General features: G+C 35.7%; 2 protein-coding genes and 1 long non-coding RNA gene across 5 annotated transcripts; 1 reads left to right on the forward strand and 2 right to left on the reverse strand.

Annotated features, from left to right (window-relative positions):
- Positions 1-633: 633 nt before the first annotated feature.
- LOC142546861 (protoheme IX farnesyltransferase, mitochondrial) lies at positions 634-5,822 on the reverse strand. Its single transcript, XM_075654822.1, has 7 exons — positions 5,397-5,822; positions 4,370-4,499; positions 3,439-3,576; positions 3,200-3,333; positions 2,246-2,371; positions 1,324-1,427; positions 634-1,077 (listed from the first exon to the last, which is right to left on the reverse strand). The coding sequence occupies exons 1-7, from the start codon at positions 5,705-5,707 to the stop codon at positions 734-736; spliced, it is 1,287 nt and encodes a 428-aa protein (XP_075510937.1). The 5' UTR covers positions 5,708-5,822; the 3' UTR covers positions 634-733.
- A 76-nt stretch (positions 5,823-5,898) lies between these two features.
- Positions 5,899-12,286, reverse strand: LOC142546860 (serine/threonine-protein kinase BSK2-like). The gene is made up of 10 exons (XM_075654821.1): positions 11,604-12,286; positions 10,367-10,587; positions 9,674-9,809; positions 9,353-9,486; positions 8,918-9,023; positions 8,150-8,235; positions 7,527-7,715; positions 7,227-7,385; positions 6,862-6,975; positions 5,899-6,445 (listed from the first exon to the last, which is right to left on the reverse strand). Exons 1-10 carry the CDS (start codon positions 11,683-11,685, stop codon positions 6,194-6,196), a joined length of 1,479 nt encoding a protein of 492 aa, XP_075510936.1. The 5' UTR covers positions 11,686-12,286; the 3' UTR covers positions 5,899-6,193.
- Positions 12,287-13,138: 852 nt separating this feature from the next.
- Positions 13,139-15,934, forward strand: LOC142546863 (uncharacterized). Of its 3 annotated transcripts, none has more exons than XR_012820527.1 (2): positions 13,139-13,444; positions 15,497-15,934. It is a non-coding gene; the product is annotated as an uncharacterized LOC142546863 (long non-coding RNA). The 3 variants fall into 3 exon arrangements; XR_012820529.1 differs by lacking the exon at positions 13,139-13,444 and adding an exon at positions 13,471-13,537; XR_012820528.1 differs by lacking the exon at positions 13,139-13,444 and adding an exon at positions 13,693-14,905.
- The last annotated feature ends 938 nt before the right edge of the window (positions 15,935-16,872 follow it).

A 16,872-nucleotide genomic window follows, 5' to 3' on the forward strand; every position in this document is an offset into this window, starting at 1 on the left:
GGTATTGACAAAATATTATAGATTCTGCGGCAAAAAATGATGTACTATTTTCATGTTTGCCAGAGATATATACTTGTTTCTTTATCCGTCGTCCCTGCACTTTTTTTTTCCTTCAGTGAAAATTCATGCAAGTTCCAACAAAAAACATTGTCTCTTTATTATATTCCCTTGAAAATTCAAGATTCAATTCTTTATTTATCATCATCCAGATTATATTTAATATTTATTTTATAGATATAAAAGATAATAGTACTAAAATATATATCTTATTAATTTTATAAAATATCGTAAATAAAACAAAAGATCTAAAAATATAAATTTATTATATATATATATAACACTTGGTATTCATTTATTAATTTTTACACAACTAGTATTAATTAAAAAATCTTCAATCTCGGTGGGCTCAGGAAAAATACGCATTTACTTCTTTTTTTGAAATTGAAGTTTCAGTAATTGGAAAAAAAAAAACAGCACGAATTATTACTACCAAACAAATATAATCAGAGCTATTAATTATCAAAATCTTCCATGGTTGGTTTTAGTATGTCAACATCGGCCATAGTACTATTGATGCAACACAGAATCTCCTTATTGTGACTCGAACAAAAACAAAAAAGAAAAGAGAAAAAAGAAAGAAAAGAAACTATTAAATATTCATAATTACGCATTGAACTCACGGAGAGTGTTTTCAATTTCATTTTTTATTCAACAATCTCAACGAACAATTTAGTCAGCTGCTAGAATATGAAGGAGCTGGCAAGAAAGGGAATGGAGCAATGGAGGCATAAGATACAGGTGGCCGTGCTTGCTTGTCAACTACAGCTCGTTTCCTCTTTTGTTCAGCGATAGCTAGTTCAGTCACCTCCACACCCATCTCTATCACGGACTGCTCATTGCCAGAAAGTCGATGAAGTAGAAGTCCGCACATAAAGACTGGGAGATAGAGAAGGCTAGCACGGAACATCTTCCGAGCATTTTTTGTCGTACGATTTAGATAGAAAGATGCAGCAGTAGAAGTAATAGCTAGAGCGAGCAGCGTCGATTCCACAAAGAACCAACCAGATGTGATACCCCCTGCACAATGAGAAGATTGCAGATCACAGACACTAGCATGAGATACAAATTAGAGTCTAGACGACAGTTGTTTCAAGAATGAAGGATCCTAAACAGATATTAACTAGTTTTTCTTCTTATTCTTGTTTTTTAAACAATTCAAAGAGACTATTGCGTAAATATGTACATATATTGCTAACCCCGTGAAAGAAAAAACTAGATAATTGCAAAAAAAGAAAAAAAGAAAAGCTGATCCATCATATTCACCGATATAAGATAGGTAGCCCAATGGAAGTAGATAGAGACAGTTCCTCAAAGCAACCAAGGCTGTCCTACGACCAGAAGCATCTGCAAGAGAAAACATCCTAAACCTAATAATAGAAACAAAAGAGACAAGGTCAGAGGACGAAAGAAGTTATGGTTTTTGGTGCAGTAATGATTACCAAAAGAAACTTTAGTTCATGTGAATTCTTGAGACCAATGTCGAGGGTGAAATGCATTGCATAACCATCTTATTTGAAAATGAAGATAGAGCAGGCTGCCGTTCAATATAAAAAACTAATCACAACATTTTTCAAAATCTATAAGCTTTTGTAAAATGGTTACATTTGGCTTAGCTAAACACCAATGACCTTACCGCCTGTATGGCCGCCCATGTCATACGATGATCCAAATGTAATGACTTAATTGTTGTTAATTTAAAAGTTTTAAGCTAACTTGTTTTTGATATGGTAATATAGACTAGAAACTACAACAAACATCACAACTAAAGCCAATGTTCGATTTTCATAAGACATAAATTGGTGCAATTGTTGGGACGATCTTTTTTGGAGTTCAAAAGTTGACCCTATTGATCTGTGTGGCCACCTATATGATACAAAAATCAAAGCATGATGTTTGAAATGCTGCATCATTCCAAATATTTAAATTGCATCATCATCAGTGGCTATATTTCTTAATACAAAGGTAGGCGCTCAATTCTGCGCAACCAAATATCTATATTTAAAAGTCACTGGAGCCTAGTACACAAGCTTTTACAAAGCTAATTTATCTTATGACATATGGCACCCACACCAAAAGAATTGCATAACAGCTCAAGCGCTCGGATGTTGCAAAACATTTAGCATCAAAAGCCAGTATTCTATAATTTATTGTGAAAGGACACATCAACAAATGCTTGGTTACATACCCTCCATCTGCATAATCTTTGCGACATAAGTATGCGAGGGCCATAAAATGTGGTATTTGCCAAAAATAGAGAGCAGCTGGAAGCAACATTCCATTTAGGGAAACCTCGCCAGAAGCCGCAGCCCACCTTGTAAGAGAAAAATTGTCATCAGATACTTCATGCAGCTACATTAAATTGATCATCAACAAATGTTCATTCTTTACTAAGCCCACAGACTCGGGCTACCTTTCTACTAGCAATCACTAAAACCATAAATGAAAGCAGCCTAGCTAGACAAACCAACAAAAAGGTATTTAGTTTTGAAAATAACAATTTTAATATAAGTGCTCAACACTTTGAAGGGAAAAGAAATATACAAGGACCTAAATTTGCTGAGCAAGGAACGCATATCTCCTCAGCATCACCCTACACATGTACAAGATCCTCAAGGTAACATTTTTTGTAATATTGTTATATCGACGTGACATATACGTTCAACCCAAATAAGCAAACAAATCAGTAAACGGACACTTGGAAAACTCTTAAGCAAAGGTGCAAAATTTGAATAAAAGTTTACCCGTCTTCATTTGGCTTTTTTATGCCTCGTACGGTAAAATTCTCTTAAGCATAAAATCCCATGAGTAATGAGATTAAAAAACCATTTATAATGCTTGCATCATTTATATCCAGAAGAAAAAGAGGGCATTAATAAATAACACCAACAATCAATGGAAAGAACCTAAAACATATGACTTATTCTACACTAACAGTTTTTCATGCATCATATATTCATATCAAAAGAATGTGAGATAAAATTTACAATTCAGACATGACAAAATACCACCTTCAAAGTGGAATCGACCACTATTGCCATAACACACATTACAAAGAGAGTGACCTATGACTCAGGCAAATGGAAAAATATAATGCTATAATAAAAGTGGTGTAAGGTACCCTATTAAAGAAGAACGTTACCCAAGGAGAGGTGGGATTGCACCAACAACAGCCCCAACCCAAGTATTCACTGGATGTATCTGCTTCAGTGGAGTGTATACGAATGCATAAAGAAAAAGATTAGATGCCGCAAGACCAGCTGCCAGCACATTAGCCTGCAAACACCTTGTCGTAGATATTGCTACATCAATCCCTTTACCAATTAAATTTTACAATAGTTAGAATGAGTAACTAAAACAAGTTGGTGAGATCATATCCACCTGGCAAGCCAGCAATGCTGTGCCAGTTACACCGACAGAAGCTGCCCAAGTGACAGCATGAGGCATCGTGATGCGGCCCGATGGTAGTGGCCTAAATCTCGTCCTATTCATCTTAGCATCATTATTTACCTCAAATATCTAAGGCCAGAAAAACGAAAAACATGTCAGTAAAAAGAGGTAAAAAGGAACTAAAAATACTAATTATACAAATTGATGTGCAATTATTTCAATGTGTCAGCTTATGGATTTCCAACATTCCATGCTTTACAAGAAAAGTCTATCAAAGAATGAAAAATATGCAACATATTAACAAATGTGTACGCAGATGAAAGATGTGCGTTCAATGCAAGACAAATTCATGTTTAAAATGCATATAAATGTGAGAATGTTCTTTAAAAAAAATCCCTTGAATATAATGGTTTTATTTTTTTGTCCACCAACAAATTGTCTTTTAATACAAAATATATTCTGTTTTGCATTATTCACTTTCTTTGTGTTTTTGCTTTACACTTGTGTTATTCTTTCCTCACCATTGGATTGCCCACATGGTGCCACATATAAACTGAAACAAGAGATGACATTTCTACTTGAATCGGACAATACAGTTCAAAGTTTTTTTTTAATCCAATAAATTTCGGTACATTCTATTTTCCTTATTACTTGCGCCGCCAAGACTTTATATTTTTCTCATTTTTATGACCTTAATTGAAGAAAAATAAAAAAGAAAGGCGTCGCCATACTCCTACGGAACATGATCAATGTTTACTCAGATATTCTTTTTAGTCACAACAGTGTCACCTAGTCCGATGAATAATTTTCCATGAAATAAGAAAATGCACTCACAATATCCAAGATAGTGATTGATTGCATATATGTAACAGCAAAGGTGATCAAAGATAGTAAATAGAGATAGAAAGAGACAACGAGGGACCTGATTTAAGGAGTTGGCCGAGGCTGCAACCATCATTGTGCCAGCACATGTGCAGCAAAGGCCAAGGTAGTCAATAGAACTCCCACTCCCGAGGATATAACCAGTGCCAGAAGTAGCAACAACTAGCATGCTAAAAATAAAAAATTTAAGAGTTACATCAATTGAACCCATCCTTGCATGAAAGCATTGACAATAGTAAGAAATTTATATCAATCCTCGCTGCAAAAAGGAAATAAAGGATAAAACTCATGAGATTGTATTCATCAAGCTATGAGAACTCCATATTCACTTCATAGGTTTGAAGCAGAAAAATTGCTATTTCCTGCCTTCCATCGTGTTTGGTGTCCGCTCAACTGGAGCTTACAAGTACGTTATAAAAAAATCATCAATATGTGGTCGTGGCGAGTTGATCTCAGGTGAATTCATCTCACGGCACAAATTGGTACAAGTTCATGAAATCCATGGCCATATCATATGAGAGCCAGACGATATGAGTCAAACCATAATGATTCAATTTATGACAAGTATGCTTGAACATTGAAGATGTGCTACACCCAACTGGAAATATTGAATGTCAGTGCTGAAATTTATATTTCTCACTCTGTTCCCTTTCAATTAAAAACCAACGAGTAGAGATTCCACAACTAAATAGATGACGGCGAAAGAGTTTTAAACCCCAGCATGAACTTAATTGTAGGATCAGGATTCAGGCCCAACTTATATGCCTAAAACCAGCTAATGGTAAATCAAATTAGCTACAGCTTCACAGGTATCTTAGCAACTTGTTAACTTCCTAAATGCACTAGAAATGCAAGGTTTCTGCTGTAGCGGAACAAGTCTACTTTAATTTAGCAATTCGGGTTGGATGTTTCCATACATCAATTCAATTCAAATTTTGTCCAGCCTCCAACTGATCATAAAAATCGTTAAAATAACAGAAAATTCCATCAGTATACTCGAGTTTCAATGAAACGATCGACATAAAAAAAATTATGAAAAACAAGAAGTGGGAAGGGGGGGTTCTAACCTGAGACGCGCTTTGGAGAGCTCCCAATAACACCGCCCGTAACGCTTGCTTAAATCCGCCATTTGCTTAGCCTTCAGAATCGACGCAGCCGCCAAAGAAGACAAGTCAAACGCGTTGGCTGAAGTGACCTGTGACCCGAAAGACTGAACCGCTGATCCAGATTGGATCCAATTCACTGGATCGGTGGATTCAGGAGTGGTGGAAAAATAGCGCACCATAAGCCCATGGTGGTAGGATTCAAAAGAAGGGCGGAGGAAAAGTTGAGCAGAAGGGCGGAGGATGGCGAGTTTGGATGAGTAACTCCGCCACATGGCGGCGCGTTGGGATCTAGAAATCGGGCTGTGTGCAGAACTAGTATTCAACTTAAAATTAAAATAAATTGTTTTTTAAAACTAGTTTGTTTCTTTAACATTTTTGTTCAAGGACAATCGATACTTGGGTTGGGATTGATCTAACCGTTCCGATTCAATATATCCTATACGAATATCTACTTTATTAAATATAAATAAATGAATATTATAGATTTATATATATTTATGTAAGTGAAAAAATTTCAATTTATGCGTGAATAACTTGCATAGTTATTTATTCCAAAACAGTAAAACTAGGAAGATACACATTTCTTGAACAAAACACAACAATACCAGCCCAGAATGTAGCCTTAATGAAGTACTTAAACATCCCATTACTTGAATCTATTTGAACTACAATACATATCAAACGTCTCACGACCAAATTTCACCGCCCCATAACACGATAAAACACTTGATTTTCAACAGAAGACAAGCCCGCCTAATCTAGTTTCGCCAACTGTTTTGTTTCTTGGCTTCAAATGCTGCTCCGTCGTTGATCATATCCTGTGCGTCCGTCTCCATTCCGAGCTTGGAAAGAGCAAGAGCCTGCATATAGAAGGCCGTTGGCCATTCGGGCGAGCAAACCTGAGCCTGCATGGCGTCTCTCAAAGCAAGTTCCGGTTGGCCGATCATCAGATAAGAGAGAGCTCGCCTCACGAATACCGTGCCAGATGGGACAGTCATCAACGATACAAGCTACATGAAGCAAAATAATTGGATTCGGTTTAGGAAAGAAGAGGTGAGAAACTTTACATATAAGAAGATACGTGTGATATGTTCTCAAAAAATGGTGGTATGCAGAATTTTGGGTAAATGGACAGTCTCTAATTACTGAATGAACTTCGACTTTGCAGGAACATGAACTGCGAAACTGCCCTGTCATACCCCGAACAAGCTCGAACAAGCAAGATTATATACAGATTCTACTAACCACTTACTTCGTATCCACACTCAGTTCATGGAAATTATTGATCCAAGTTGTTGTAGAAGTTCTACTGGTAGCACTAGAAAGCCATTAACATATATCCTAGGATTTGATGTAGGACAAGGTATTACATGCTCGACCCATACGATGGTAGAATATCAATCTTGAGCAAACAAGAACACTATACCTTGGAGTAGTAGTCAATCGCGTTCTTGAAATCCTTGTCTCGGAATGCAATATCCCCAAATTTCTTTGTATTTAGCATGTCTTGAACTTGTTGTGTCCACTCTTGGAATGACAGCTTCACCAATTACAAGATGATTTCAGTGAGCACACATTACATAAATATGAATTGCAAATGGTAAAAGTAGAATAACTTCATACAACATAGATTACGCATCAAAGTTCAGATTGTAACACGTTCTAAACAAGCAACATTGACTTTCAATACATACTTCAAGCACAAAAGAATTTGGAGTAATACTTAGAATATCCAACAAACTTTAGATGGTTTCCGATTCTATGTTCAAAGATTACAAGAAAATAGCTAACCTCATTATCGGCACCTTCATCATCTTTGTAACCTGTCTTAAGCAAGATGTCCTGTACGGCAGTAAGGTCCATTCTTGCACAAGCCTTTCCAAGAGGAGATAGCATGGTGGGCAGAACCACAGGGGTTTTTGTCAGACCCATAAGCACATGCGATGCGACCTACAATGGTAAATAGCATCACGTTTGCAAATTAATTCGAAATATTGAGCTAATAGAGCAGGAGCAGTTGGTTTTCCAAAATCTATGTGATCGTGGGTGAGTGCGTATAACAAAAGAAAATCTGCTAGATTGAATTGTTACCTCATTCTGCTTTTGAAGGGGTGCTACAGCAGTAAGAAGAAAATTGATACTAGGCCTATCCCTAGCCTCATACTGAAGGCACTTTGAGGCAAGTTCGACTAGTGCAGTAGCATCGTCGTTAGCATATTGACCCTCCAAGGACGAGTCCATCACCAATAAAACATTTTTTCCTCTAATCAGGTCCAAAGCCTGAGGAACAAGCTCAACATTAAGAAACTCATCAATTAAAAGTCTCATAAAATATACAAGTCGTCTTGGGTATATGACATCATTGACTAATGAGGTCAACAATCATTTTAATACAGCAAATTACATGTGACTAGCACATCCTTCTGCATTCCTCATAATAATTACTGAATTAAAATTGTTTTTCATTCTCTGTCTTACGTCTTTTCAATATTCAGCTATTTGGTGGTACTCAGGTTGATCAACTCAAAACTTACAATAACTATGCCGTTAGTATCTAGTATGTGCGTTATAATTAATTATCGTAAGATGCTGCTAACTATTTGAGAGTAATTAGTTAAAAAAATGAAACTGAAACCTAAAAGGGTATAATGCTGAAAAAACAAAAACAAAAACCAGGAAAACATAAATGAATACGAGTGATAAAAGTACTGTACATGGCTGGGTGGAATATGCTTCCCACTCAAAAGGTCCAGAAGCACAGTTCCATAACTGTAGATCACGCTCTCTGGAATCACCCTGCCTGAAAAGGTTGAGATAAAAATAAAATAAAAAATAAAAAAGTCAAGTCATACCAAATTATTAGATAGTACAGTTAACCAAGCATGGTACATCACTCAATGTAAACCATCTTTGAGATTGTCATTATACTTGAATCTCTTGGCACTATGGAAGAAATAACCGCACACTAAAGTGTCTCGAGTTATAATCTCTTGTTAAGCAAGGTAGCTATCATAGAATTTTAAGGTAAGGCTTCATTGCTTGGTCTATTTTCATGCTCAGAAGATTCACTTTGATAATTTAATGCATATAACGAGGAAATAAAATTGTGGAGTTCAGAAGATTGATAAAATTTTAGCTGATGTGCTCTGCCTGTCATTTTTATTTCCGATAACTTATCCAGTGAGCCGTTCCATCGTGAATCTCCTTTTTTATGTATGGTGTATGGTATACTAGTTATTGTCCATCAAGAAAACATCTTTCAAGTTTCAACATGCCCACCATAGCTGTATAAGGCACTACATTTTTCTTTCATTTGATGCATCTATGCTGGAGTAAGAAGGAGCAGTTCACAAAGATTTTCAAGCTGGAACAACAAAATAGAGAGAAGCCCTGAATCACCATTCTCATACATTAGAATGGTACTCGAGCAAATTTCAACGGTAACATTATATGAAGGAGCTACAGGGAAAACAAGGATATACCTGTACGTAAAAACTCCGGGGGTGTGTAAGCTAAATTGGTGCTATAGCTCTTCCCATCCCTACTGTTTTTCATCAAGCCGAAACTAGATAATCTAGGGTCTCCATCCTGCAATATGAACCCATGTAATCAAAACCAAATGATCCATTTTAACTGTCAATAGCCATTTACACCAGCAAAAATCTTATGATGCATCTTGTTCAGGTTATAGAGGGTTACAGTATGCCAGTTTCTACACTAATGAAAAGCATAACCATTTTATAGTGACCATATATCTGGGACATGGTTGATGGTCCAATGTAGAAAGGCAGTTCATTTTTAAGGTCACACTGAAAATACGAGCACAAGCAAACTGGTAGACTGATTGACTAGTAATGTTCAGTTTCTGCGAGTACAAGATTAATGGTTGTTCCGGCAACTTATGTTAACTCGATTACCTCATCAAAAAGAACTCTGTAAGCATTTAAGTCGTGATATATTTTCCGGTCTTCGGCATTGCAGTGGTCAAGGGCTTCTGCAATGTTGTATGCGATTCTCACACGCATTTCCCACTGGAGAGGTTGTTTATCCCCTGCAGCAAAATGTGAAAAAACACACCCGATGAAATGGCGGAAAATCAGAAGATTAGTTATGCTTTATATGTGAACAAGTCGAAAGGGAGGGCCAAAAGATATTCAGCCTAAGACATGTCAAATTATTTCAGAATTACTGAAGTAAAGAGAAAAAAATAAAAAATAAAAAATAAAAAAAAATCCTACAATGAAACAGATGCTTAGATAGCGTATCATTTGGCATATATTCAGCAATTAACAGGCGTTCATCTCCTTCAGCGCAGCATCCAATTAAGTTCACCATTCTCTTGTGTCTGACCTTGCCAACTCCAGCAGCTTCTGCCTGTGAATGAATGTCATCGATGATGTTGTAAGAAGCTTAGCAGCTTTTCAAAATTAGACATTTTCTTGTGAAAAACCGTCAGGGGATAGCATAGTAATTCTTCGAAATGACATCTCACGCTCAGTCATTTACAGTTGATTGACAATGACAAACAATTTCAAATTGATGATACAATATATCCTAGCAAAATAAGTTGCAACATATTCAATATGTTAGATAGCATATCCAAAAAACTTTAGAGGTGTTAAATGAGAGCTATGACAAAAATCTGCCATAAAATTAAAGGATTTTATGGAACATTCCTCAAAATGCAAATATTAATCAGAGGCATACTAAATCAGAACCAATTAACTGTAAAACTACTCCTTTCGACAGTTAAATAAATAAAGTGACAGATGGAACGATATCAGCAGGAGTGATTGTAATTTTACTACAGCAAAAATCAAGTAAAAGAACACTACTAGCACATTGGTCCAGCTCACATATGCACTACAATTGAATGGTAAGTAAATGAAAATATGTTGACACTTGTATCACCGAACATATCGAAAACTGACCACAAACTGTTGCGGATCAGGCCATGATTGCTTTGAGAATCGTTTGATGGCAACAAGCCGGTTATTTCGAAGTTTGCCTCTATACACAACATTAGGAGCTCTCTCTCCACTCTCTGAAACTATCAACTCACTGCTGAAGCCATTCGTTGCAGCTCGCAGTTCTGAAAGTGCAAATTCGTTGAAAGCAGGTATTTGATCCTGATCCACTTGGCCCCCGTTTTCTGAGCAGTAATCAATCAACATAAAAAATGTCTCAGAAATTTTTAGTTGTTTTACCCTTGAATATGGAAAATGCAGAATGTTCAATGTTAAAATATTGTCCGCTTTCTGTAATATTAGTTTTTATTATTTAATAAAATATCATTTCCTATAAGCGTGTGTTAACATATTAAAGTATAATTCTGTCCGAAATAATCATATCCCAATGTGACACTACCACAGCTCAATAACCCAATTTTTATTTGCTCAACACACACACAAAAAAAAAAACCAAGTGACAAAAGGGTGAATAAATAAAGTGCAACACATATTTAAAACTGAATTGTAAACAAAACGCAAATTGAATCCAGACACGATAAAGCAATTCACAGGGGAAATTATGAGGGACGTGAAAGTAGTCCGTGAGAGGTAAAACACATGGTATAAAATGTATGACATCGACAATGTTTCCGGACAAAACTCAAAAAAGCATAGAGCGGGGATGGACTGGGCGCAGTTCCGATAAAAGGACTCAGGAATGACCTGAACACTGAACGACTGGAATGGCCACGATATCAGCTGAAAATATGTGGTACTATGGTAATAGAATGGTATTACCGTACATGGAAAGTTTTATGTAGAATTATAATAATTTTAATTAGCTAAAGAAAATGGATGATCTGGATCTTTCCAAGACATCGCAAAGGAACTGGAATGGTAGCCAATATGGCACCAAGATACATTCGCATTACTTGATATCTTGATTCACACCATCCAAAGGACATTTCAAGTGCGCAGATAACAGAGAGAGAGAAAAAATATATCACCAGTCACAGACAAACGAGCACATACAATAACTCAATCATTCATAAATCACATTCTTATAATCTCGGAAACTAACAAGAAACAAAATAAGAAGATCAAGAAACAATGAGAATCAATAAACGTCGCACCCATAATGAGTTAAAAGTACACAAGCCAATACGCTCAAAAGCTAACCAAATGGTTAAGTAAGAACAAAGAAGAAAGATTGAAATACCCGGATCTGGTTTAGCATCAGGCTGAGAAGATTCCTGGTCAGGTGATTGAACGTTAGCGGTTTTGGACTGCAAACAGCCCATCTCTAGTTTGCTCACATTCACACTTCCACACTCACTCCGTGTATTTAGCACTTAAATAAGTACACTAATTTATGTTTACCTACGAGCTAAAAACCTTGACAGGTGGTTTCAACTTTCAAGAAACAAGGACAAAAACTTGATATTGCCCAAGCAAAGCAAGAGAATACCTCTCTACCTTTACCTAAGAGCAAAAAAACATGTTGGGTTTCAAGAAACAAAGCTAAAAATTTCAATCTTTGGGAATCAATGTAAGAAAGTTCCACTAAATCTTCTATCTTCGAAATAAAAACCTTGAAGGGTGTCAAGAAACAAGGCTAGAACAATTTGTTCTCGGGAAATCAATGTGGACGCAACTTTACCTGTTTATGAGAGAGGGATCGATTATTAGAAAGAGTGGGAGTGGGATTTGACATGATAAGAGGATGATTGGCATGTGAAGAGAGAAGAAGAGGTACAGATTTTGCAGTAAAAACTGTAAATTGCTTTGGTGGTTGTGTGCATCCAACCGAGCAGTTCCATATTTCACACCTGCAGCAACTGTGTGCGTTTCTCTGCGTTTGTGTGTAAAGCTTGTGTGCCTTTTTGTGTGTATAAAGTACGGGGCCAAAAAAAAGTTTAGATAGTTTGGTATATAAAATACGAATGCTTTTTTCCCCTTGATTTATTATTTTTTTTAATGTTTATTTCGAAATAAACTTCAAATATCTACTGAAAAACAAAGGTCAAATCACAGGTAAAAAGAAGAAATTTTTTGCATATGAAAATTTTAATCAAAATATGATTTTAATCTTCTATACATGTACATTCGTATATATTAACATAAACAATACAAGGAGGAATGATGTAAGTTTTATTTTATTTTTTGATTGACATATTCCTTTATGAGATTATAACATTTAAGAAAACAACGTTAGATGGTTTAACTATTTTGACTAACTATTACTATTATAATATAATGATCGAATTATTCCAAAATATTGAAAAGATCAAGATCCTAATTGGTAATGCCACACTTTGGTCCTCACTTGGAATAAGATAACATCTCACACACCATTTGGTCAAATACTTATAAAATATTTTTTTATGAATAAATATGTGTTTGAAAAAACATTCGATAAAAACAATTTTTTACTCGAAGAATATGATTTTCTATTTTAAAAACATAAGAAAAACCTCTCAATTATACATTAAAAAGTATAATTGGAAAATATTTTTTATAAAAAAAACATTTTACAAAAAAATTGGTCAAACACATATTTAGTATTTAAGAACCATTAATGGTAACAAGACTGTATTTTCAGGGCATTGCCCCAATAATGCATATAAGAATTGACATCTTTGAAAGAGTGTCTGAGTTAGTAGAGTAGGAGATCGCTTAACAAATGATCAGGAATTTGAGAGTTTACCAGTGTGGCAGTGTTCATAAAAAGATAGTGACTACAAATTATATAGCCACTAAAAAAAATGTCAAATGAAATAGAATAAGAAATAACATGGGTTTAGATGGGAGTTATTTTATTTACAAACATGTAGGACATAAGAAGGGAGACGGGTGAGTAGACGTGAGACAGGAACGGCCCAACAATTTAGTTCGAATTCTATTTAATGGGCCTGTGACAGCCCAAAGAGTTAAGAATAATTTTAAGCGTCCTTCGGACAAGGCACGTGCATCACTCGTGACAATCGCGAACGAACTTTCCAATTTTACTACGTCGGAATCTGACCGAAAAGGTCGGCATTTCCCAATTTCATCGAGCAGGTATTTTTCTCCGAAAACTCTATATTTTTTTGTTGATTTCGTCATTTGATTAATTCGTGTTGTTGCTTAATAATCATTTCAATGGAGGTTTATGTACGCTATCTTTCTTTGTTTTGAATCGATGGTTGTTGGTTTTTGTTTTGTCTCGTTTTGACTACTATTTGACTTTAATTTTCGTTCTGCTATAGTTGATGGCTTCGTGATGAAATTTGTTTGTTTCCTGTCCGAAGTTTTGACGTAAGATTGATTGCCCTTTTTGGTTGCAGATCTTAGGGGGTTTTATTGTGTTTTTTATTTTATTGGGATTTTGAGATTAAAGTTATTGTGGAGTTCATCTCGAGTTTCTGTCTTTGAAAATTTATCACCGGGGATTTTAGACCTTTGCGTCTATGTGTTTGAAAAGGCCCTTTATCTGCAGATTATGTTGATCATAATATGATTCTGTCTTTGAAGATTTATCACCGGGGATTTTAGGCCTCTGCTTCTATGTGTGAGGAGGCCCTTTATCTGCAAATTGTGTTGATCTCAATATGATTATCGAGCATCGTATTATGTAGTTTTCAAATTTAGTCTTTGGGGTTCATTTCGTCGGACTGGAATCCCGGATTTCATTTGTTTCTTATATTTTGAAGTATTTTGAGGTGTTGATGGCATCCTATATTTCAGATATCCGATTTTGGTACATGGACAAGATTTTTTGAGTACCTTATGCATTAACATTTGATGATAGCCTTTTGTGTGAAAAGGGTTCGAAAATATTTTATTCCCCTGGCTGATTAACTAATCAAATTGGGGATAGCAAGACGTGTTAGGAATTATATGCTAACTAATATGCCCGGTGTTCGAAAATTCGACCTAGGCGGCAGCATGAAAAAGTGCTAGTAGGCCAGCCTAGGCATCCCTAGGATTAATTAAAAAATGAAAAATAATTGTTTATAGGCTTTAAGCCAAAGTCCAATAAGAAGTGCGATTTGTTGACCTGATTTAACACACCAAATTTCATCTTAATATGTTGATACCGGTAGACATGCTAGTCTTTGGTCTAGCGTCCGACTAGCGCTTAGGAAATTTTAGAACCTTGGATATATCTTAGGTGATACTTACAGGTTTTCATATCTAATGATGGTTATAATCATCATTTGTTGTGTAAGCTGTACTGACTAAATTTAGTGGAGTAGCTTCTTTTTATGGTGAAACTAGGGTGGTATCGAGTGTAGTTCAGAAATCAGAACCTGGTTGCAATAATTATATTTCACTTATTTATGTAACTTTTCATGGGAGTTGGTATATAAAGAGTTTATGCTGAATCACGGATGTGTCGTAAAGATGTTACTGTTCCTGATACTTTTCTCATGAGGCACGCCTTTATTTTCTGTAGTTTTCAGCGCTTCAAGCCTGTCTCTCATTTCAACATCAGTCTACATGCGCAGGCATCTGCATTATTCCTTTGTTAATCAAGTGGTAGGATTATGAAAATATACTGATCATTTAGTTATTTTTCTTGATTGAAGCTGAAAAAAGAGGGGATATTGGCCAGTTTTACGGAACTTTGTGTGAGCTAGTATCCGCTTGCTTGCTAGCGTAATATCATTGTTTCTTAGGATGTTATTGGAACCATGCTTTTGTTGAGTTCTTGCATGGGCATTGTAGCTGCTATTTCGTTCCAAAGAAGAAGAAAATTGGTATACAGTAAATTAGGTTCCACGTGAAAAAATATTCTTGGGTTAGAGGGCAGTTGTAATTCCAAGGGACATATTTCCTGGTGTTAATATTCAAATGCTATATTTTTGTGGTGACATTTAATGATGATTGCTTTCCATGGGACATGTATCGTTTGGTTTTCTCTTGAGTCAATATTGTTGTTGCAACGAAGAGTTATTTCTTTATTACAATCTGCGGAGAGAGTTAATAATTTATAGTAGTAAAACTTTTACAAATGCTCCTTATAAGAGCTGATATATTAAGAATTGACCTGATGGATTTGAAGACAAATTGCTTGGTTTCCATCATATTGTTACAATCTGGTTAGTCCCCTTCAATTTGATGTTTCAGTATTGAGATCTATGGATAAGAAAGAGCCTGTCAAAGACATAGCTGAGGACGTGACTCGGGACTCACTAATTGCGATCTCTTATCGAGTACCTGAAGCAGATCAAAATGCTGAAAAGTCTCCCAAAGATGTAGAAGATGAGAAAGTCATTGAAACTGCTGCTCGTGATGGAGACGAGAAATATCGATCCAAGTTAATATCCATATCCTATTCATTGTCGCCTGATGTGAAAGTGCTGCCATTATTTCCCGGGCAAGTTGATGGTTAGCCTTTCACGGTAGGTCTATAAATCGACACCACAATGTAAATCTACCTTTCTGATCAATTATAGAACACTTCGTTTACTGGATTTTGGGTGTAATTGTGTTTTCTTTCGAAAACATGTGCTGTAATATTGATATCATGATACATTTGGTGAGTTATCTTTTACAACTTTCCTACCTGCAGATCAACCCAATCTTCAGTCTTCTACTGGTAAAACCGGAAATTTATATTTCGTGTCATATATATGTAAAGATTTGTTATTTTGGTTATGTTCTATAGGGTTTCATATGAAGGATAGCTTGGGAGGTGAAATTCAGACCTTTAGAAATAATAATACTAATCTTAAAATCACTATTTTTACAGTTCTTTCACCCCTTATTAAATCGGCTAGACTTTCACCGGTTATTTGGTTTACCACGTAACTTTCGGTATGCAACTGACTTAAAAGATCTTTTGACTTAGCTACATCAGTACTATGTAGTGTACCTTATGAAAAATATTTTTGAAACATCTAAAATCAGATTGCTTACACGTAAATTAATGTGTGTTTTATGGGGAAAAATTTCAAATACAAAATCGTAAAAATGTACAACACTTATATTGGAGCGATTTTCACGAACTGAAACTTGTCCTATATAAAATTTAATTATTACAGGGTCATTCAAGAATTCAGACAAAATGGTTTGTAATAGCCTAACAGTAACCCGACATTTAGATCATAATATCAAATGAATGGCGTGGCCATTTGTGGCCCTGGACTAGAAGACATATTTTCAAAAGTTGGTAATTCCAGCTTGTGAAGGATAGCAGAACAAGACAACATGTTTATCTGTGCATTAGCCCATTTTGCTCTGTTTTCTAGGGTTGTCTTTTTTAGCTTTTGGAGATTTCAGTGGATCTTCTTGCCCTTCACAAATTCAGTGGTGGTATCTGTTTTTTTGTGTGGTGCTGAATGTAATTTTAGTGGACATTTCTGGTTCTGAGTTACTGGTTTTTGCCCTTTTCTACTCAAAAAGGCTATAAATAGAAGATATTTTATCATTTAGCGACCATAATCTTAGAAAAGATATCATGATATTGACACTCAGGATGTGTGAGCTATTTCGTTTTCAGA

The sequence above is a fragment of the Primulina tabacum genome, chromosome 5, assembly GCF_025594145.1.
Source record: "Primulina tabacum isolate GXHZ01 chromosome 5, ASM2559414v2, whole genome shotgun sequence".
Lineage (NCBI taxonomy): Eukaryota > Viridiplantae > Streptophyta > Magnoliopsida > Lamiales > Gesneriaceae > Primulina > Primulina tabacum.